We start from the raw sequence: 24,260 nt of genomic DNA, 5'->3' as shown, positions 1-24,260 counted from the left end.
CCATGTACGGCCGGAGAGGAAGCCAGCTTGAACTGGACTTGAACTCACAGCGACCGCATTGGTGAGAGCTTCCTTGGCCATTACGCTGCGCTAGCGCACTGACCAACTGAGGCACGGAGCCCCCAGCATTGAGGAGAGGTCCCTATGTCTTTGACATAGGGACAATGATATTTGATTCTGTAGAAACCTTCAATATGTTACCACTGTTTGAATACCAGTCCATGTGGAAAGGTATCACATTCACTATTATTTCATTTTAACTCTTGTTTCATTAGACCGACCAAATCCCAGTCTACTGGTGCTTAAGTAATGCATTTGGTCATCTAAAATATTGATGCAGACAAAAACGCATCTTTAAAAATTCTCAAGATTTTCAAGGTGGGCTTCCACGTATGGCTGTGGTGTACCACGTATTTAGCATCTTCGACGCTTTCTGTGTTTTATGACATACTCAACAATATTTCGCTCGTCAGACTGCAGTCAGGCTTAACAGTTGTAGGAAACTGAATAACCGGAGAAACCAAGCAAATTGTAGGCAACCTGTAAAACTGCCTGATTTAAAGCCGCAGCCGAGCTGGATCCGAACACGTCGCTTCACTGGTCACGGCTTTGTCATCTCTGGGAATATCAAATTTATATGATGGATGGCCAGTAACAATTTTTGTCAGTAATGCATCAAAAAACAGCTTAGGTTTATTCCTTTAACTACAAGCAGAGAGTGGAAAAGGAAACATACGGACCTTGCTTTGCAGGTTCTCTTAACGAAAAACCGGAGGATTATAATACAATTAGTAACGAAACAATATATTTTCTAACATATATTTTTAATATCTGTAGTAATATTACTAAACAATACAACCTTTTATATATAAACTAAGCGAATGCTCAAATAGATTGATTTAAAATGTTAAATTTATGTACAAAACTAGGCATTCTTGCATTTAGACGAAAGTTTGGTATTGAATTATAAGCGCTTCAAAAATTTACCTTCGTATCTCGAAGAATTGTCTGTTAAGGTGCCCGCTAAAGTCTTTCTGGTATTCGTGATCATTTAAATACTTTTCCTGTAAGAAGTATAATGTGGGGTTTATAATGAAAGCTGTGAATAGGCAGATGTACATATAATGATGTCTGGTACGCAGAAGTTGAATTTCACAATAAATGCTTTCGTGAAGGATTTCAGCTGACTTCATTATTTATTTTGTTTTATGAAAACTAATTTTCCTGGCAAAAATGCATTCTACACATTTGACAAAAATCTTAACAAAAGATTTAATAAAAGAACAACACTCAGACCACAACCTATCCAGCCATTACGACTGTGTCAAGGTTTTGTCGTTCTTGTACTTTCATCTTTGAGTCGATTGCTTAGAGTAGGCTGATCGGGAAGAATGATACACTAGACGGGAAATCCGCATGCTTTGTTCAGGGGACCTGACGTAGGAGATGTTTCCGTGTAGTATATAAGCAAATGAACTTTCTCCTAGGCCATATTTTTTGTAGCGGAGTAGAACCGCCTTTATACCGGTGTAAATATTACAGATAAAAACAAAAAAGAACTGTTTCAAACGGAGAGCTGGCAGGAAATCTTGCAAAATACATCAAAACTAGATTACAATCAATCGACAATTTACAAAGCTGATTTCCGCCATTCTTGTGAACCTTCATGTAATTCTGCTTGTGTCTCGATAAATGGTCTTTTGGGTGTATAAATATTGATGGTTAGCAAAAACGTGCAAAAATGTCATTATACGAATGTAAGTACACAAGGCGTAGATATTTTCGCTTTACCTACAGGCAACATTGATATACTCCCCCATCAACTTACCGTTGTAAAGGGTATCACAGATAAATGCATCTAATCGTTTAATTTGAACGAAACATGTTTCGCGAATAGTTGATGAACGTAATGTCAATTGATGTTTGGTACCATGTATATAAAAGTATAAATGTTTTCACCATGGGCGCCACATCGCCCCATGAGGATCTGAAGATGTGTGATCTGAGTCGCTATTTCGTACTGTACATTTCGTGTCACATGATTGTGAAACAGCCGGTGACACGAGACATCTTTCCTCTTTTGTCTCAGATTTAGCATCGGTTTTCCCGATATTAGCAGTGCTCAAGACTTGTCCAGTTCTGACAGATTCTGTGCACAGTTGTCTAGCGCAAGTTGATTCGGCAGACTCTATTACCGGTTCTGGTTTTATGATATGCAGGGGTACGGATTTAGATTCGTTAATATCGTTGAATACCAGGCTGTTCTTGGGAAAGCTCGTGGGACAGATAAAGCTGGTAAATCTGGACGAGTCGGACTGCACGATTGGTTGCTTATCTCGTGGCGAACACAAATTACCCAAGGCGCTGGATGTCAAAGCTGGGAGTTGAAAGCCAATCTTGCTGTTGTTGTTGTTGGTGGTGTTGGGAACTAGAAGTAGCACCTGACCCTGAGCTAGCACGGTGGGAACCAGGGGGATTGTTGTGTAAGCCGGGATGCTGGCAGCGCTACTTTCTACCTGGCCAAAAGTCGTTGGAAATAATGAGCCGTTGGAATTTACAGCCAAAGGTAAAGCTCTGTTCACCTGGCACGGCTGGCATCCCTGGGCTGCTGGCGATTCGGCCGTCGACCCGTCAGGGGATTTACCTTCTATGCCGACCGTAGCCTGGACACATGACGAGATAGCGGCAGGCTCGCTGAGACTGGGAGCGGACGTGACGTCATCACTGCTGCTCGACACCTGCAGACCCGGTGAAACGTTTGATCTCTCGGAGTGGCCCTTTGAACTTGCATTCTTTAATCTTTCCATAGAGCAGAGGATATCGGCTAGGTGAGTGGTGAGCTTGAGTCGTAAATTAGTCGAGTTTTCATCATCAGCGCCCAGGAATGTGGACAACTCCTCCATGCATTTGTTGAAGCCGGCTCTGTAGAGAGCTGTATGGTTACCTGCAAGCCAAGACAAGCCGTTTTACAGAAAGAAAACAGTTGCTATATTATTTAATTTCAATGGAAACTTTTAAGCTTGGTTTCTATATATACAGAATGGACGTTATTTGTTTTATGTTAACGCCTTACTCCAGTATTCCCATCTTATAAAATAGTAGTATGGTTCATAGGTGAAGAAACCCACGGAAACAGCACACTTTCGTAAAACCTCGACGTTCCATTTTCTCAAAGCATCTTTTAGAAATTATGATTTTCCCGTTTTTATGAACCTCTTATACGCGATGTGATTTCCCATGATATTCACAACTGATTTTGCTTTGTAGTGATGTATCATAATCATGTAGTCTATTGTCGGCATCATTTTAAAACCTGGCATTACGCTTGCATGTTTCGAGGCTCCTAGACAGCAGTAAAACTTTTAAATCAGTGCTAAATCTTACTCAAGCAATATAGTAATCATATCCAATGCTATTTTAGATATTTTGGGCTACAAGTTTCACTTCGACTCGTTTATTTTACCTTCAATAATTTAAAAATTTACCTACCTATGCATAAATTTTACAAGTGAAATACTCGCACGCATGTTATCAGTGATTTTATCTGGAATGAGATTTGAACCATGTCATTCCGGGTCATTGAGCAGGGCGTTTATCAGAAGTAGCATCGTATATCAAGCCACGCGTTAAGCGCATGTGTACTGGCACTATCTGCGAGAAATGTTTTTTGTTTGGAGTGCTTGCAGAATAGGAGCTACTCTGGGGTCAGTTTCAGATAACTTTGTAACTACTCAAAGGACCTGGTACGGTAAGGCGGAGAATGGTCCCCAGAGAGGTGCGATAAGAAAGTCCAAATTTCAAAATCCCAGCACAACTCTGTAAATTTTGGAATCAGAAGTATAAAACTTGGACCAAGCACTCACAAAAGTTATAATGCTATAAAGAGATGGTTGCCTGGTTATAACCCTCCAAAACTGCAAAAACAAAATTTTTTAATTTTTTCCTTCAAACGAGGCAGTATGTTTTTAATTTACAGTATGAATATCAACTTCAAACAGAAAAATATCTTTACTGAAACCTTCATGTGTGTATTTCTACGTGCTGTCAAAGTTTCGTTTTGGTAAACTTTATAATGTGATGAGTTTTGTCATATTTTAAGAAGTTTAAACTTTGTATACCATGGTCCATCAGACATCCTCCACAGTACAATGGACTAACGAAGTCGGATGGGGGACGAGTTCGAATTTTTGTGTTTCTTTTTTTTTTTTTTTTTTTTTTGTTTGTTTCTTTTTTTTCTTTGGAGACATACTTTTTTGTGAGTAAAGATAAAGGTCGTCTTGCATTAAATTAATGTTATCATGAATTAAGATAGATAAGCTATGTTATTACGTAACATTTGGCAACTATAAGGACACCACACCTTAATCCTGGTTGAGAACACGTGGTCCACTAGCTGTCATTAACATTAACATGTTATGTGTAGTATAAGGCTGAAAGTTACATTTATTATATATTTATTTAATTGATTGGTGCATAGCTGTGTGTTTAAGAATTTTTCAGAAAATTACATTTGTAGTGCAGTGATTTCCATAATTCTACAGTGTCTAATGCAAAAAAAAAAAGATATTTCAGTGTGAGTGGAGCCGGCTACAGTTTTTCGATTTTATGACCTATTCATCGCTTCAGTGCATGTTTGGAGCTTTATAAGCCGCATGCTTGATATACAACAAGAAAAAGACGAGTAAAACAGAACTGAAAAAGAAGTAGCCTTACGAGTGTGTCAGCAGCTGTCATTCACAGCTATAGTCACTTTGGCTACTAGAGGTCCAGTTTCTTGGGCAGGGACCTATTCCCCACCTTAGCATACCAGGTCCTTTGTCATAACTTTGTTTACAAATGACGCTGACTGCATGGATTCTATTATCATTAACCGACGTGGTTTACAAGAAAAGTATGCGCAAAAAATTGATTGAAAGTTTTGTAAAGATGGGAACATTCCAAGGAGTTAGGGAGAAGAAACATGTTGCAGAAAGTGCATGACATAAACAATGTGGCAAAAATGTGAAATTAAAATGAACAGTAATATGGAGGTACAAAAAAAAACATGTATGCGCTCGTAACTATGCCCAGATTCTATACACAACGATAGTCAAGAGAAAACAAAGCAAAGAATTTTGTATGTGGTACATATGACTGGCTTGGGGCAGTCTTGACACATGTCTAACTGTGTAATGAATGAACTATAGTTTATTTATTTACGGCGGAAAGTTCCTTTGAAATCAGAATGTTGTTTGTTGTTATGACTTCACAACTCGAATGGCTGGAAATAGGGACGTGTTCATTTGAGAGGCAGATTTTACTGATGCACAACGTCGTATCACACTCACCACAGATTGCGGTCTGTTGTTTTGTCCGTAAGTATTTTACCGTTAGTTCCAGAATATCTGCCTTTTCCAGCTTGGCAAAACGACCTGACTGTAAAACAAACAAAGAATAAAATTTTGTTAATTTTCTGTTCTTTATCTGAGATTAAAATATCTAGGCCTTGTTGTACAGTATACAATAAAATTTATGTGCTGTTCTAATCAACATCTAAAAATCTTCTTATGTTCGTGAATTCTAGGTATACAATGAAGACATAAAGCTAACCAGTGCCGCTTTAAGATTAACTTTTAACTTTTAAAAAATCGACGTTGTACGTTTCGTGATCATGGTGTTAGCAAATTCTTCTTGTTTCATTGATGCACTCTTCCTGAAATGCATATAGAGCAAAAGTCTAAATGGCTCTGTGTGGGAAATACACTCCTGTGTTGGAAATACACTCCTGTGCGGGAAATACAATCTGTATTTGTTCAATGGTTAAAGTGTCGAAGAATGGCACTCTGGTCATGGTGTGAAAAACCGACTCACTGGTATCTAGAGGTATAGGCCCATACTGCTGACCTAACGAAGGAATTAAGGGAAGCCCAGAAAAGCCCTATACTTGTTGGAAAAGGTTGGTATCACCTTGCAGTACATTCTGACAAGTTTCACGTGTAGATCTCTGTCAATAAACCTTACCGAGGTCATATCAGAACACCAGTCAAATACGATAAAAATGACACAGTTTATAGATCTGAATTGACATAGCCTTATCCCACAAGACCTAATAATAAAAACCATGGACAGCAACAGTTAATCCAATGTCCCCAAAGTCCTATACAAGAAGGACATTTTATATATCTGACTTGAAATAGTCTTATCTCACACAATCTCATGCCCATAATATACAGTACACTATAAATTTGGCGCACGATTGTTGAAAGGCAAACAGCCAAGATTGGTTCTCTTGGCAGATGAAAAAAAAAATAATCAAAGCGAATGAAATCTGATTTATAAAGAACGTTTCTCCCTTGATTTCCGTACTTTTCACCAAATCCGAAATTCAACCACTGAAATCCAGAAGAATTGAAAGTAATTTAAGACCAGCATTGTGTCGTATAGTAGAGAACCAGTGGAATTTGGTATGCGTCTCTACAGTCTGGTCTCTTGATTCTAGCCTAACCCTATGCATTCAACATATCTATAGCGGCATTAATGCTGTTAGCAATGCATAGCGAAATTTAAAAAAATGAACCGAAACGTAATTCTATATTGCAACACGTGGAGCAAAACGGCCAGAGCAAACTTACATGGAAGATATGATTGCTAAGTATACATGTACATCGTATGCTATTTTACATGTTTCGCTTAAACTTCAAAAGCAAACAGACTCGTCTTTCATCGGGCGTTCTCGTGTCACGTCGGGTCAGGTCGGGAGAGATCGGTTCATGCGCCTGCAATATAAGATGGGGGTATTTTCCGAGTATAGACTTTCCCACACACGATATCCGGTCAAAGGTGACATCTTGTTTATATCGTGGTAAAATGATTATCCGCCAACTTGTATGGATATATGTGTGTAGGTATTTGCAAGTACATCTTCTGACCTATGTTTTCCGTGCCTAACGGTTAGATTTCATCCAATCTCTAGGCGTAGATAACCTTTGTCAGTTGGCAAGACTCGACCACTGTCACGTAGAGCATAGCGTGGGGCATATAATTAAACTCTTGGGGTTAAAAGTATGGAGTTATTTTACCCGACAAATCCCAGATTATTTGCATCTTACATTCCGGGACGAATGAAAGTTCCCTGGCACGCTCCTTAAAAAAATAAGCACAAAATTCCGTTCACGTTTATGAAGACATTAAAAAGATAAACGTTTAAAAACGTCTTCAAAATCTATACTTGTTTTTTTTTTTCTATTTTCATCTTCGTGCAGGAGTTGAATTTTTACAGCACGATGGAAACAACTACAATCTATACAGTGTCTCTCTGCATACACAAAACTTTGTGATGTTTATCTTTGAACATGGATCAAATCAACAATCATGTTGATATTCATGCGCATGCAATTAAAAAAAAACCTGCAATGTTACGTTCACAAACAGGACTTCCCAAATCACCATTATTAATATACCCGTTCGTCGCAATATGGTCATCCTTTCTCTCATGTATGACATTTAAACACATCATGGTGAGTTCAACTGAGTTCAAAGTCTGGGGGAAATGTAGATCTGTCAAGGTGTCACAATGAACCCATACAAAGGTGTTTCTTATCCTAAGTTGCCCGTGAATGTTGAGAAACTGTTAGTATTAGAACTAAGATTCGCATGATTTTTTCTACACATCATGGTAACAACCAAGCAGCAAAACCAAGATACGAGTCTAAAGTATGCCAAAAGCTTTGGCAGGCTAGGCTTTTTTCTTTAGAGAACACAGCTCCTATGCCGGCTATCTTTTGTTATGCCTCGGACAATTCATTAGTATCAACGAAATTTCGTTGTGTACAGAGAAATAGTATCCAGGCACAGTATTCCACAATCAGCTATGTAGAGAAAAAGTGTGCATGCGTGATACGTTTCTTTGGAAGTATGTGCTCACTGGCTTCTCCGTTTGAGGACATGTTGGAGAAAAACACGGGTGTGTTGGTGTAAAGCAATACCATTTGGTCCTCAATAACTGAATTAACCCATTTTTTCTTAAGCTTGGGTTGGCTTTAGTTTCCTTTGACACACACTATGTTAAGTTTTTTGCCCGTGAATGAAGCATTATGCCCCCAGCTCCACTGACCCTTGTAACATGGCCACGCTAAACTGTTGCGGTTTTCCGAAGAGCACTTCATCAATTTTCCACTCACGATTCTCTGTGTGGATATCAATATAATAGCCCACGATAAATCTATTTATCGGTCAGATAAGAGTACAATAAGTGTCCCTGCTCATGACATACTTTCCCAAGAGGACTTTTCATCCTCTGGCATTTTTTCACACTTCCTTTTACCAAAACAAACAGCAAGTGTCCACTCTGATCTTTTGTGTCCACTCAACTCTTGCACCGTATTATAAGATCCTGTCGCCAGTGTCCATTCCGTCTATTGACAAGCTCCGCGTTTACAAGCCCATTCAATCACGCCCAAACCGTCCAGGCACGCGCATTCCATCGGTTTGCAGAACACTGCCCTATATGGTTTAGCTTAATTTTTCCTGGTAAAGATAACCTCTTTGTATGTGTATGTGGAAATACAATTGGCCGCTAAGACAAGTATTTTAATATGTCACCAGAGAATCTACTCGACTTTATGTGTTTGTTGATGAGTGAGTGAGTGAGTGCTTGGGGTTTAACTTCATACTTAACAATTTTTCAGTCAAATGACGAAGACGGAATCCTTAGAGTGCATGCAATGTGCCTCCTTGTTGCAGGACGGATTTCCACCGCCCTTTTATCTAGTTCTGCTTCACTGAGACGTCTTACCGAAGGCAAGTAAGCCGCTCCACCCGAGCCATTATACTGATACGGGTCAACCAGTCGTTGCACTATTCCCTTCATATTTTGCTGATGAAAAGCCGTACTGTAAAAATGTACTTAATGTATACTGTCAGTTATACATTTCGTGAGCATATTCACGTTTCATACATTATCGCCTTGTATACAGTATAAACGGGGTAAGAGAATGTACTTGTTCTTACCTCTTTCTCGTCAGCGTTCGTTAGAAGGAGAGCTTTTAATTCAGTCAGACAACTGTTGATTCTAGCACGACGTCTTTTCTCCATCAACGGCTTTGTTATCTGAAAGAAAAGCACATATTTCGTCAAGATAATATGGTACCGGGTTCAAGTTTCGATACACGTTTGTAGAGGGCACCTTCTTTGATGTACGCGTATATAGGTTTCTACGTGGATTTTTATACCCCACATGCAAGTCCACGTATAGGGACACCGACCTTAAACCGGAGACGGTTTGACAATAGAAATCACTGACTGGGGGTGGCCGAAGCACCTTTAACAGACAGGAATGCTGTATTAAATTTATTTGTTTGATTGGCATTCAAGAATATTTCACCTATACGACAACGGCCAACAATATGGTGGGGGGAAACCCACCACCATCCGCAAGTTGCTGCAAGACACTCCGAGAGGAAGCCAGCATGAGCTGAATTTGAACTCATTAACTGGTGAAAGGTTCCTGGGTCATTGTGCCCCTTTGGCACCCTAACCACCTCGGCTACAGAGGCCTCTATAATATTAAATTATGTTCATTGTAACTTTGATATACGTAACAATTTTTACTCTACAGCAATTACACAATATGTTTCTTATGTTATGTGTTGAATTGGCATATTTTTATGGAGTCATCAGCTCGTGACGCAGAAATGAGACAATATATTGTCCACAACTCCAAGAGAATCTGATCCGTTTGTTATCAAAACAATAGAATGCAAAGGAAAGCTGGTTTATGGAATATGTACGTAAATTACAGTAAGCTTTCAACTGAATCAAGACGGTCTATATAATCTGTGACTTCACATCTTAAGTCATACTTCATATGACTTTCATTGCCATTAACATAGCGCTTGGGACACTGTGGTTTTGTGCTCTTCACAAACTGATTAACACTTCTGATGTATGGATACCTGAAGATGTCTCTCACGTAGCTTATGCCTAACTCATATAAAGATACACTAAATGGTCATCTAAATTCAGCATCTGCCTGTATAAAGATGAAGGGTCAATGCAGCCTTTGTGCTTAAAAAAAATTCACAATAACCTCTTTTTTCTTTTCATGACAAGCAATACTGAACCAAGAATTCTGGGAAAATGTTTACTGTATTTCAAATGCCAAGAATACAAATTAGAAATAGCGAATGTTAGATACATTTCCCGGTTTCCTCTCACCATAATGCTGTCTGCCTTCGAAATAGTGAAATATTCTTCAGTATACGGGGTAAAATTAACAAAAGTCAAATGAATAAATAGATGTTAGATACATTATCCGGTTTCCTCTTAATATAATGGTCGCTGCCGTCATAAAAGTGAAATGTTCCTTGAGTATATACGGTGTAAAGCACCAGACAAAATATTGTTTGTTAAAATTTCATTTCTGTCTGATGATGAAAGTAGTAGATTTATGGCCGTTCCATTATATTAAATGATGCATGTGTGCCAAGTCAGTGGTACACATAACTTAATGCTTAACATAATACAAGCGATCCAAGCTAGTTGAACAGAATAACATTGTTTTTCGAAAGAATGTGATTTATTTAAAGCCATTTAGCTTTCAATGTTGCCGGTTTTTGGCAGCATAATTTTGATCATTTTAGGATTGTCCACGATTTCATTTACCGTGCAGCCAAAAAAAGTCTCCAACTTTCTATACATACGTTACAAAATGGATCCAGTATCTGGAGCGGAGGGCTGGAATGATCAAAGAATTTACTTGATTGGCTGGTGTTTAACGCCTTACAAGGAAGAAATTTTCACTTATATGACGGTGCTCAGGTTTACGGGTGAAGTGAACCAGAGTGACCAGAGCAGAGACAAACACGTGCCCTCTTTGGTAAAAATTTATTTATTTATTTTATTTATTTGATTGGTGTTTTACGCCGAATATTTCACTTATACGACGGTGGCCGGCATTATGGTGGGTGGAAACCGGGCACAGCCCGGGGGAAACCCACGACCATCCGCAGGTTGCTGGCAGACCTTCCCACTTACGGCCGGAGAGGAAGTCAGTATGAGCTGGACTTGAACTCACAGCGACTGCATTGGTGAGAGACTCCTAGGTCATTACGCTGCGTTAGCGCGCTAAAGGGACAGGTAGTCACAGAGAGCCAGCGCTTTAAATGTCTGGACTAATTCAGAAACCAAAGAGGACTTACAACGTACAGCAGACTAGCAACATCCATCACACCTCAATGTAAAATCATACATAGAATTGCATAACAATCAGGATCGTTAATCTGATTTGTTTTCAAGCGGTCTTTTCTCTTCCTCAAGCCACGTGTGTGGGTCTACAGATGATCGGACTAGCCTAAGACCTGTGGCAAAAACACCGCGTGATGAAATCAAGCGAGGAAACATTGACTTTAATGACTGGGCTCAACAAGGGGAGGGCATTCTAAGCAAGTTACTAACTGTCGGTTATGTTACGGGTCAAGGGTAGGTCATTTGACAAACTTCACTGGTTACAGATATTAGGCGTTTCCTTGTGATCGCACGTATTTTGAGGAAAAGTTTTCTGTCCGCAAAGAAGATTAAAGTTGGAAAAGCATATATGTTTTTAACTGTTGTTTATGTCACGTGTATTAATCCATTTAAAGTTTTAAGGTAGTTAATTTTGTCACAAAATAAAGTCTAAACAATACGGTAGCTGACGCGGTAGCCTAAAGACTATAATTCATTCAAAGATTGATAGACTGCATGGTTTTTTAATGGTTAACCAAAATGAGAGGCATAAATCAATTTACCAAAGAATTTGCATAATTTAATTTGTTTGTCATCGCTTTGATTTTGCATTTTGTCCTATATGGTGATTCATAATTGGTTTGGTAATGTATAATTGTGCCTTTTGAACGACATTGCGAATCTAGTGAACCCGATTCGGGACAAGTTGTCCTAATAAGCAAAATTTATTTATTCATTTATTTGTTTGATTGTTCGCTCAACACCATACTCAAGAATTTTCCAACAAACAGAAAATTTAACAAGTAAATGACAGGACAAACTGTATATATTTGAAAAGTGGCGAAAGAGCATTCATAAAAACTAACTTTGCTCCGAAGATTTTGTCAGGAAAAGTTTAACATTTATAGTTTTTCATTATTATATCAGAGGTTAAGTAAAGGGAGATAATTAGCGAAGAAACCGTGAAACGTGATTTATCTTAAACCGAGCACACGGTTATGGAAATTATAAATATTCGCAACAACACGAGGTGTTTTTATTTGTTTTTTCAAGCAGATGACAACAACAAATATTGGATGTCTTCACCTGTGTATATTTGACAACGAACCTTAAGCAAACCCCGGGTGTTCAACAGAACTTTGCAAACAAGCAGTAAACAGGCCTTAATTATAGAGCGCTGACAGATTTGTCCCTGCATTAGGTGAATGAGTCTGCATCCATATCAGCATATCCCAAAATAACATCTTTAGTTTGTTATAAAACAGGCAAACTTTTTCTTGGTTTACTTTAATGTATATTTTTCAATAATATGTCAGTAATATTGTTCCGGTTGTAGTGCCATGCGTAAGGTGACTTGAGTTATGTGAGTAAAGCTACGAAAAATTGATTTACACTCAAACAATTAATCTATTCATTTTGACAGAAAGTCTGTTGTCTGAGATGCTAGAATGTTTCCTGTTATTATTACATAATACTGTGTCATATTCAACAGAATATCGTGTTAGTGTAATAGACTTTTTATGTCAAATTAATAGAATATGTGTGTTGTATTTAAGAGTAATATGTTGCGATAGCTTCATACATTCCAGCATCGCTCAGACAACAAAACTTTCTGTTAAAATTAACAGATTAATTTTTTGAGTGTACAAAAACTTGTAAACGTGAGACTAAGCGCGTCTTCCATCTGTTTCCAACTCATGCATGCGAAGGAGAAAGGCTAGCCAAGGAAATTGCAGACAAAACAATCATTTAGAAAATTACAGCGTATTTAAGTATTCCTTCATTTACTACTCACGCTCACCGCGGCTCGGAGACATATTTCATACACGTAACCATTGACAGCCCCGCGCTCACCGCATAAGCGCGGAATGTTTGGTATGTGTTAACTTGCGTGCAACGAACACTTGCCTGTGTTCCGCGTGCATTGTTTGCCATTGCATAGCTGATATTTATCTTTATGCTATTGTGGATGGATGAGGTTGTCAGTCGTGACAGAGAAAGCTACGCGTGTGTATCGTATTTATGGTTGAATTACTCAGACAGAATGTTTATGGACTATACATATAAATATATAGACACAATATTGCACACGCATGCAGTGAATATGGCATCGCTGGATAAGTCCACATTTCTCTCATGCGTTGTTACTCTTTCTGATATCACGCATGGCCTGCCCTCTGGAGCTACATATCAATTGTCCAGGCGGTGACTGGTTAAAATACGAGTAAATATGCACGTAGATGTCACAATTTTCCATTGTCATTCATTTTATGTCTACATTAACCTTTATCATAAGTATGTTACATTTCGATGGTTGGTGCCGTTTTCAGATTTATTTCAGTCATATCTGATTAAAACGGGCTATTATTAATATCACCGTATTTAAAGTGCTGCAACACTGGAGCGAAACCCCAAAGACAGCCGGCATATCGCCAAACCCAGTAACTGCATATTGACATCATACAGGTTGATCGGTACTTTATCTGTCTGCCGAGTTAGCATGCGTGTACAATGGAATGATCAAGAGCTAATTAATTATTTTGGTTGTAAGGTTTTGGATAATTTAAACCGCAAGTGATCAACTGGCACAAGGACATTAGCATACGATGTGTATGTACGCATGTAAGTATGTTCGTAGTTCCGTAGTCGTGGTGACAGAAGGACGAAGGCATAATACAATCAGTTAGGCCTATCACACTTCAGATACTCAAATCTTATAATGGCTGAAACGGTCTACAAAAGATCAAGAGGGTTCTTCAATGCCAAAATGAAACACATCCTATCATTTGCCGGATTTGAACCCACGCCTTTAATGTTGCCAGGTCCAGGTTATAGTTTGGAGATGTTGTTATTCTAAATTCTAAAAGTCAGCAAAAACCTCGTGCTGTCATTTCATATATAGATGTACTTGAATGCTTTTTGTATGTGTTTTTTTCAGTGAGTAGGGCCTACATATGCACAGCCTGCACGTCTTTTACCAATAGATTCTTTGCCAAAATAAGTATATAAATACCATGCCTGGTACAGAGTGCAAACAAAAAACCTAAAGAACAGTTATGTTGTCACGCCTGCTTGATGCTGTCCTACAGGCACTAGGTATTTAGTCACCGGTATTTGAGTTTGTCCATACGCACTGCGTCACAGCTGAAGGTTTTTTTTTCATTCTGTGACCCTCCGCACAATAACATGCGACCACTTTAAACAAACAGCCATTACTACTTGACATTTTGTAGCGGGGATAAATATTTGCAGTAGACTCTATAAACATGGTATGAATAATGGCTTCTTCATTTCTTACGAAAGTTCTATACCGGTACTTACTTTTCTGTCGGATCCGCCTTGACCACTTGGGCTCGAAGGTTCGTCGCCCATTTTTAGTGACAGTTTTAAACTTATACAGAACAATATCTACCTGTTGCTGTAAAAGTTAACTTTGATTTAGTACTGCGCTTTTGTCAGCCTAAACTTCAGCTCAGTCTTCGTCGGGGTTGTTTCCTTATTTACGCCGTGTCTCGTCGAAGCCGGAAGAGAGGCTATATCAGTGGTCGCGGACCACCAGGCAGGTCTACGCGTGTTCCTCTAACTTGACTTATCCCAAACCAACCGTACGTCATCCCTGCTCGAGACGGCCTCGTTTTCGCGAGCCAGGTCAGAGGTCGCCTGTCAGCTCGCGTGGAGATCACGCTTTCGGCGCGACCGTGCGTGCCTCCACGTTTGACAGAAACAAAAGCATACGAAAAATGAAATAAAAAACAGCAAAAATTACTCAGCGCCGAAAACATACTCTTGCTTATGCGCACTGTAAAATATAGGTTAGGCTAAACACAATGGCATACCATTGTAGGGCATATGAGTACTTGTACGTTCGAGAGGATACATTTTTGAACGGACACGCTCAGACGTGTATACAGAGTTGAGAGGTACATACAGGTGGTTGTGGCCCAGTCACATTACCAACATGATATGAGAGACAGAGTAAATAACAACCTGGTAATCCGACAAAGCTAACTTTATTCACGAAAAAAACTCTTTAATGGGATTGTACCGTACGGTCACTGTATATGGTGCAAAAATGATCAAGTCTCAGGTCCTATATAGACCAATACGCAAGCTATTTGTCCTCAATAGTATGGTATACTATACCTGCGCACAGTTCAATTTTACGTAATCCACTGTGTATATAACCCACTGATTAAAGGCAAACTTACATCGGGACATATCTTACTTTAGACTATATGTGTATATGCGTGATCTAACTAGTGTACATACGAGATTTAAACATCTGGACAAGGATTTACACCTTGTTTCGCGCAGTATATCCTAAATGTGATCCGAATCAGTGATCGTCATTTTTATATTTCGAACGAAAGTCTGTTGAACAATGAGAACATTTACTTCAGACATATAAAACAAGAAATTTTGTCAATTCAAAGACAAAAACACAATGCCCCTACATAAGATTAATTTTATTCTGCCCGAGTGGGAATTCTTGACTTTTTAAACAACACCTTGTACATTTATGTATATCAAGTCATGATACGAGTTGTCGAGTTGTTTTTGAAAGTTCACTCTGAATTGGGGAGAAACGAGTAAGAAATGCTCTGTATTGAGTATCTGTCACGAAAACCAAATACTTGTAAATCTGTGAAAATTTTCACTTCAAAGGTGAAACGGGGTGACTCTAAGGGTAAAGAGCGTGTTTAATATCCGATGATGTGGCGGCTTAAAACATCAAACAGCGCGAATTTCATGGACGGTTATCTGTATCGCCATCTCTGTATGGGGAGATAGAACTCGTACATACACGGGATCATTTGACGCTCTATAGGGTGCTGTAACGGTATCAGAGAAAAACTCCAGGCTTGTAGAGCCGCCACAAAATCTCTAAATTAACGGAGCAGACAAATCAGTTACCGACGCGTTCCTGCACGTCCCCGCGTCTCGGAGAGGGATTAGTGAGGTACAATGTGGAGGCTCGCTCCTTGAGTTACCTGGCGAACTGCCCACCTGTGGGAACTTAGCAGACTCGGCTTACACTCGTACCTTACCTGCAACGCTGACGACTGCAAGTCTGCTTTTCATCACGTGCTAGGCTCGTGTCGAACAGTAAGTCTTCATACTGGCAGATTTTTCAGAAGTACGTCTCATCCAAGAAGCAACTTTCGTAATCTTTCAGAATTCTCCGTGAATCTGAGGATTTCTCGACTTACGTGCGCGGATGGGCTTGAGTTTTCGGATATATATATATATATATATATATATATATATATATATATATATATATATATGAAGTAAAGAAAGCTTATATTCTACTAGCTTTCATGCACGACCGTGCTTGATTCAATATAAATCAGTTCGGAAAAAGTCAAGAAATATGAATACATATAATCTCCTGTAATTTCCTGTGAAATAAAAGTCGCCTCTTCTTACGAAAATTCCTTGCCAAAGTTAAAAACTATAAAAACGATCAAACGAGATGATGTGAAAATGAATAATCGACCCGTTTAGGAAACTTGCAAGAAACTATGCACTGACTCCTTCCAAACGGAATATAGTTGCGAATGTTTTCTAGTTGTGAAACACTATAAAATCGACGAAAATGATGGACTCACATGGGTAATATGTTAAATAGCAGTGTACACGTGAGCCGGTGTGTTTGATTAGCCTACACAGGCCTGTGCAGGTGTTGACTTAATTTATGCGAGACCTATGCCCTGTAATTTTCTTGGAAATTTGCGGAACGTTGGGAGGTTTATCTCCGGTATTTAGTATGAAGGTGTGATCTCTGGCCAGACGCTCATCGGGGGCTGTGTCTGGCATCTCGGGGATATGTACAGCATATCATGACAGCCCAGGGTCTCCAGAACTGCTAGCCATGGGGAATATGGGGGACTCACAAGTACTGACAATGATAAGACTATACAGGTCGCTGAGATGATGTTCTCCATCGATTTGGACCGAAGAATTAACCAGAATGTAACCTCTGTCTTAGTTGATTGTTTTATCTGCGACAAACAGCTCTATAAAGGGAATCCTCTTTGTTGGTCAGCCGGCCGGTCCGTAGATCGGTTGGTCAGATTTTTTTCACATGGGCGATTCACAGAATTAAGGGCCTTAGTGCGACGACATTGATAATTTGCAGGGTGTCCAACCTATTGATAATTTGTGCTTGTTTTGTGTCAACCGTTCTGTGAATTTGCGTTCTGAATTTCTTATGTTGTATAGAAGTAAGTCGCGGTAAGTAAGCTATCGTAGGATAAGTGATTCCTTCTCCTTTACATTTTCTTCATCTGTGAGTGGTGACCCTTGAAAAAAGTGAAAATGAGCCTATATACGTCTAGTCATATAAACGCAGAAATCAGATTTCACGCTGACTCACCCTTTGTAAGAATTACTTATAAACTTTTACCATGTATTGTGCAATTTAGAAACCGTTAATCTGACAGTGAGCACAGGGCGTTATCCTGTGGACAGATACCTCGTGGCAAAGGTCATGGATAGTAAAATATGTTATAGTGTGTCTCATACAGTTCACATGGGAATTAGCATACGGTTTGTGACGAAAATCAGCCTAGCAACGATACATGATTATACCTGCTGACATGATTTTCAATCTACCGTCCGGAAAGCCAATGAAGTGCTTGAAATATATAGCATCCTAGACTGCAACCCATTTACGTGACTCCCTAATGGCGCTGTGCTGACGTAAAGTAGGCATTCAAGGAAAAAATAAATATGAATCTCAACAAATAAATCAGTGTCATGTAAGCCAAAACTGACAAAATGTTAATTAAAAACGAAACAAGATTTGAAGGGTAAGACCGAAACAATATGGGTTCCTAGTGACGTCTTCTTCTGAGCTACACAGATTTTAATCAATAGCTTGCTCAGTGATTTTATTAAACAGGACTTTGTGCCGTTGATTATTAAGTCAAAATTAATGTATGGCACGACTGAAGCGTTGTTTTCGCCTGCTTAACCGGTTATCTGAAATCTACAGGAGGTAAATATACAGCTACAGATGATTATCTGTGGCGAAAAACATACTGTTAATTAAATGAATCCTAATAATTGGCAACGCGTCACAGCAATTTTTGCTTTCTTTTTTATGTTTCGTGTGCAGTGGTGATTATTTTTTATCCAAACCAGCAATATCTATGCAACTTATATTTTATCGGACACCCTTTTCCAGCCTTGATATCTGTTAAGTATAGGTAAGTACATGTACTAGAAATACCCATTTAAGTTACTACATACCAATATAAATGGCATACACAATGGCACATATGAGGGTCTGAATAACGATACACATAAGATGGTCTGAATGACACACATAAGATGGTCTGAATGATGACAGACATCGCAATAACGACACATCAGATGGTCTGACTGATGACAAACATGATGGTCTGAATGATGACACACATCACAATAATTACACATAACATGGTCTGAATGATGACACACGTTTCAATAATAACACATAACATGATCTGAATGATGACACACATTTCAATAATGACACACAAGATGGTCTGAATGACGACACACGTGGTGGTCTGAATGATAACACACATCTCAATAATGACACACAAGATGATCTGAATGATGACACACATCTCAATGATGACACACATGATGGTCTGAATGATGACACACATCTCAATAATGACACACGTGATGGTCCGAATGATGGCAAAAACGATGGTCCGGATAACATCACACGTGACTGTTTCTCTTTGAGGCGAAAAGTACAGAAATGTACATTAAATGGCGTAAATCGATGTTACAACGATGTTACGATGTCCAATTCACAATTTGTAACCAACCAGCAAAGACAGTACAAAAAGTTTCAGAATTTGTATGTGCCCACTACAAAATTTGTGTTTTAGATGTCCCTTATCAACTAATATCTGTTTCAAAGTCCACAAATGGATAGTTTCTGGCAGAGATTGAGGACTTTATATTTATAACTGTCACTTTGTGACCTCTTATCGGCATTTGCCCCTTGGGGGCGAGGTAAAAAGCATCTCAAGAACAGTGTAATGTGTTGTCCGGTTGACATCAGTTCCATCAAGCCTGTGCCCCCGGTCTCTAGCGTTCTGCTAATGTTCAGAGTTTCACACTAGTCTCGTCACATGTGTGGCTCACGCGGGAGTCTGTTCACAGTTATCTCTCTTACTTGTCAACATTGATTTATCTGACCACGTGAGAAACGCCCGCAAGGAGAAGACTTTAAACTCAGGTGGGTCATTAGGTGAGCTGTTCAAAATATCATCATCAGCTTATTAAATATATCTATCAAGATAAGAGTTTTTACCTCATTATACCATTTTTTACCTTAAATATCTATAGGCCACAAAATTATAGAGGGCAAATGTTGATGAATAAAAATTGTTATTATATAGATCTATGTGTTATGTGAAACAACCATCATTATAATCATGTAGTGAACAATGTAGGTATGTATGAAAACAGAAATACTATGACAGTTTTGAGTTCAAACTTATGAACTTTTGAGAAAATTATTATTAAACGGTTATATAAAAAATTAAAAATAGCATTGTATGTCGTTATATTTTGGAACTGATCGGCTATGACTTTACATCAACCGAAGGAATCTCAGTGACCAGAGTAAAACCACCAGTCATGTTTGTACTTACCCCTTCTATCATCAACCAATTTACACAACGTGCGTGTAAGGCGCAGAAATGAAATTTTCCTGTGGTGTTCCCAAGGCCGTGACGTGAGATGAGGCCACATTTTACCCTTTTGCCAAGACTAAGTTCTCCTAGCAGATTGTCGTCGCTCACTGCGCTGCTTTTACTCTCCACACTATATGCAGCCTGTTTATTGTTTTCCTACGTAAACGGGTATGTTTTACTTAATTCTGCTTAATTCCTGTTCCTAGGATGTGAAACTTTCTATACTATTAAAGCAATTACACGTACAGGATAAAACCCTGCAACACAGGTAAGCTGACAAGATGCCGGATTTCATCAGTTACCTGCAATCATTTGCCAAGCTACCAAACTGTCGTTGGGGCCTCTGTGGCTCACTTGGTTAGCGCGCTAATGCAACGTAATGACCCAGGAGCCTCTCACCAATACGATCGCTGTGAGGTCAAGTCCAGCTCATGCTGGCTTCTCCTCGGGTCAAACAGCAACTTGCAGATGGTCGTGGGTTTCTGCCGGGCTCTGTCCGGTTTCCTCCCACCACAATGCTGGCCACCGTCATATAAGAAAGTGGAGTATTCTTGAGTACGGCGTAAAACACCAATTAAATAAATAAATAACCAAAATGTCGTTGTCGCTGTTCTGCTTTTACTCTCCATGCTGTATGTAGTCTTTTATATCCCTGCATAAACTAGGATTTTGCTGATGTACCAAGTGCCTCCGAAGCCTGATAGATTTTCTTTCATGTGATTCTTTGTTAACTGTGTAATTTTGAGTAATTCTAGATCACTGACAGAGGATAAATTGAAATTAACATCAGTGTATATTTTAACCTAATTCTGTTCAAACCGTAGTGCTATTTAAGAATTTACATAAACACTTAGAACAACACCCTAACTGAGGTAAATCGACAAGAGACTGGATTAAGTGTGAGAATTTGCCAGTAGTCTTTAACATAATCACCACTTAAAATCTTTCTGACAGTCAAGACTGTATGCTGAATAGAACGACATCACCAACGCATAAAGTTATCCGTGTGCAGTGTATAATAAATGAATCTGATTAACCTAAACCTGTAGGATATGACTACGAAATAACGTTCTTCATTATAGGTAAGGTATCCACGATTATACTCCATAATATTGGCCGCCGTCGTATTATTGAAATATTCTTGAATATGGCGTAAAACATTAAATAAACAAATTAATCAATTAATTACTTAACAGAACTGATATACCTGTACGCTATTTGGTATGTTTGATACGAATAACTTATGTAAAATTGACTGGAGGTATCATTTCCTTAAAATATAATAGGTTGATGAGGTAGATGGTAGAGCAAAACATTTCTGCATACATTTGCCGCCACTCACAATGCATAAAGAGGAAATGGCTGTGATAATTTGTCCCACGTTAATTTTGTGAGATTTTATGGACAAGTTTCTTATATGTATAGCTATATATAGCTAGCTAAAGGTGCAGAAAACACAAAAATTACATAAACTTCGGATGAAAGAATGCGAAAAGTTGGCTGTCAATGTGGTCTTAAGTTGTTGTTTATTTCCATTGTTCTTCAAAGACAAAAAGGACACTGGAAAATTATTTATGGTGGGTATTTGTGACCGCTTATATGTTATGTTCATATGTTTGGATATAAACAACAAATTTACTTTCAAATAAATTCATTAGACAAGCATCACATTTAGAACATTGCTACGCAAAGACGACATATATCAAGAGGTGGTCACAAATACCCACCATATTCAACATTTCCAAACACCCTTTCTCCTGAAAGAAAAAAAAATCGAAATAAAAAATTGAACACAATTTTTGCTTATAACTTTTCATGCCCTTTCTTTGGATTTTGACATCATTTTTATGATTTCTTCTCATTTAATGCACAACTGTTTTCCTTATTTTATATCAATGATAATGGTATAAATTCATGAATCATGATTCTTGACTTCCATTCACGGAGCACAACCGTCAGAAATATTTTTCAATATCTACAAACTCGATAACTCTTTCACTCTACACATTATACATTACACATTTCACTCTAGAGACTTGGGTGAGCTTGATAAATATCTATGCCTGGTTGACTGGACAGTGTTACCATGAAAAGTTTTAATGACCATACCTTTTTTCCTACTTTAGGTCAGCTTGACCAGCGAAAGTTTGACCTTTGACAAAGACAGACTGGACCAAAGCGGTCTCTCATTTGCATGACTTCACGATTACAATTGGTCACAAATCCTCCACGTCGTAAAGCCTTCCGGTAGTCCTTTGATTTGTGTATTTCAATTTTTTATCTATATAGATCTCTGATTTATCTTTATTGAACCGAAACTATCCTGCCACCCGGAAGCATGACGGCGTCTCCATGTAGACGTGTTGTGGGGCGCATGAGTCTGCCTCGTCTGAATTGATTAATTCCATTCTCATTGATTATGCTTTCAGAAATCTTTTCCTTCAGCGCTCATGCTTCGATGAGCAATTTCAAGCCTGATCAGTTATAAAAAGTGAAACACGGAAAAACTGTGTCTACCGAAGGGAAACAATCCTTACTCAAAGGAATGTAGTCGTTTAAAAAAGCCATTTGCCATACGCTGAGAAAAAATCCTTAAAAAGCACACCTTTGAGCAGAGAGCATTTCAGAGGAATAAAAACATACGTTTCTTTACACGGTATATCTCAATGGGCTTAATATTCACTTACTGCTGACAGAAACGGGACGGGAATTTTATAGATATATGGCTACATAGAGCCTTTAAACCAGAAGGGAATATAGAAAGTTAATCGAGTGAAGTTGCATTGAAATGTTTAATATATCAGCTCTAAATTCAACCTGTAAGTGACATACCATTTATCCACCGAACAATATATAGATTCAACTGAACGTATACTTAGCGACGAAGTACTGGCCACGTCAGCACCCGGCTTGAACTATTAGAAGTTCGGGGGAAAAAAGAAAACTCAGAGAGCCAGTTTTGATATATCTTTTAAATATTGAACATTTCACAGATTAAGGCCTTATGCCACTGAAGATCCATGGCTCCACCAAGCTATCCTGCTGATTAACCCGGTGTCGGTATAATATATCTGGGTTTGGTGTCATGCCTCGTGTCTTCGGCATGATATACTCCAGTGCATGGCGGCAGCATTTTTGGGGCATGGACCCGCCCTGCCACAAAGAGACATATGTTCACAGACACTCCTCGCCGTCGTATGACCGTAAAATTGTTCAGTATCACCTGAAACCCCGAGCATACATCAGCTGTCTTGTTGCAAGCATTAACATAAACATTGGTTTTAGGCAAAATGTATTAACTTTGAAATTCTCGGCATTCTGGGAGCTAAACCAAGAAAATAAAAATTTGAAGAGAAACTCATAAAAAGGTATATGTAAACTGAATAAAATTATAGACGACATTTTGGTTAACACTGTTAATATAGAGGTGGAATGTCAAAATCATATCCCACGCTATGTAATGACTCATTTCTCAAAATATTTAATATTTTGATATTGCAGAGCTGATAACCTTGACCATTGACTAACACTTTCTCCCGGTCTAGCCACATGTTACACACAGTACACATGTTCTCGGTTGATAGCTTCTAGTAGGAAAACCGACTGCCGAGTCTGTTTACCAGCGCGCATATACATCAACTTGTATCAGTACATATTCAGTACGGCATTGGACATGCTTCCCACTCGGTTCACAGTCGAGCGACGGCTCGAGATACCGCAAGAACACAAGGCGCACTACTTCTTAAAACATTCTAACTTTCTTATTGAATAACAGGACTGAAAATGACATTTAAAATGCATTACATGAATTATTTACCTTAAAAAACAGACATTTATTAAAATCACTAACGGTTACCACAAATACCACAAATGTTGTAATGCATAATACCATAAATAGTTTTTGAATGAGAGTTGCAAATTATAACCCACGAGATGCGAAGATGTGAAAATGATACCTCAACCCCATGCGTCATGTCCACAACTCACAACTAGAAAAATATCAATGATATTCTACTGTCACTGTAGAATACGCTCTATTTAATATCTCATCCAAATAAATCTAATGAAGTACTACTCAGTACTTTGTCATATCGTAATTACTTTCTTCATGGCTTTGATACTAGCTTAAGCGCTGGTTGGTGACGTCACTCTATTCAGAAAAGGTAATTTTCCCTCAGGAAAGTACGACAGCCGAACTTTCCTAAATTTGTCCGACAGATTAGGTAATTCGTGTAATATCTTGGCCATGTCGCCATACGTGCCCACATCTTTAAGCACAGAAATCGTTTTAAGTAGGAGGAAGACCCCGCAACTGTACATTCCCGAATAACGAAGCCAGGAAATGTAACAAGG

General features: G+C 38.7%; 1 protein-coding gene across 1 annotated transcript; it reads right to left on the bottom strand.

The window, feature by feature from the left end:
• Positions 1 to 1,955: 1,955 nt before the first annotated feature.
• LOC135475775 (transcription factor HES-1-B-like) lies at positions 1,956 to 14,603 on the bottom strand. Its single transcript, XM_064755714.1, has 4 exons — positions 14,524 to 14,603; positions 8,989 to 9,087; positions 5,328 to 5,415; positions 1,956 to 2,944 (listed from the first exon to the last, which is right to left on the bottom strand). Exons 1-4 carry the CDS (start codon positions 14,572 to 14,574, stop codon positions 1,956 to 1,958), a joined length of 1,227 nt encoding a protein of 408 aa, XP_064611784.1. The 5' UTR covers positions 14,575 to 14,603.
• Between the last annotated feature and the right edge of the window lie 9,657 nt (positions 14,604 to 24,260).

The sequence above is a fragment of the Liolophura sinensis genome, chromosome 9, assembly GCF_032854445.1.
Source record: "Liolophura sinensis isolate JHLJ2023 chromosome 9, CUHK_Ljap_v2, whole genome shotgun sequence".
NCBI classification, from domain to species: domain Eukaryota; kingdom Metazoa; phylum Mollusca; class Polyplacophora; order Chitonida; family Chitonidae; genus Liolophura; species Liolophura sinensis.
Note: the sequence above shows the minus strand (reverse complement) of the source record. Positions and strands in the feature narration are given on the sequence as shown.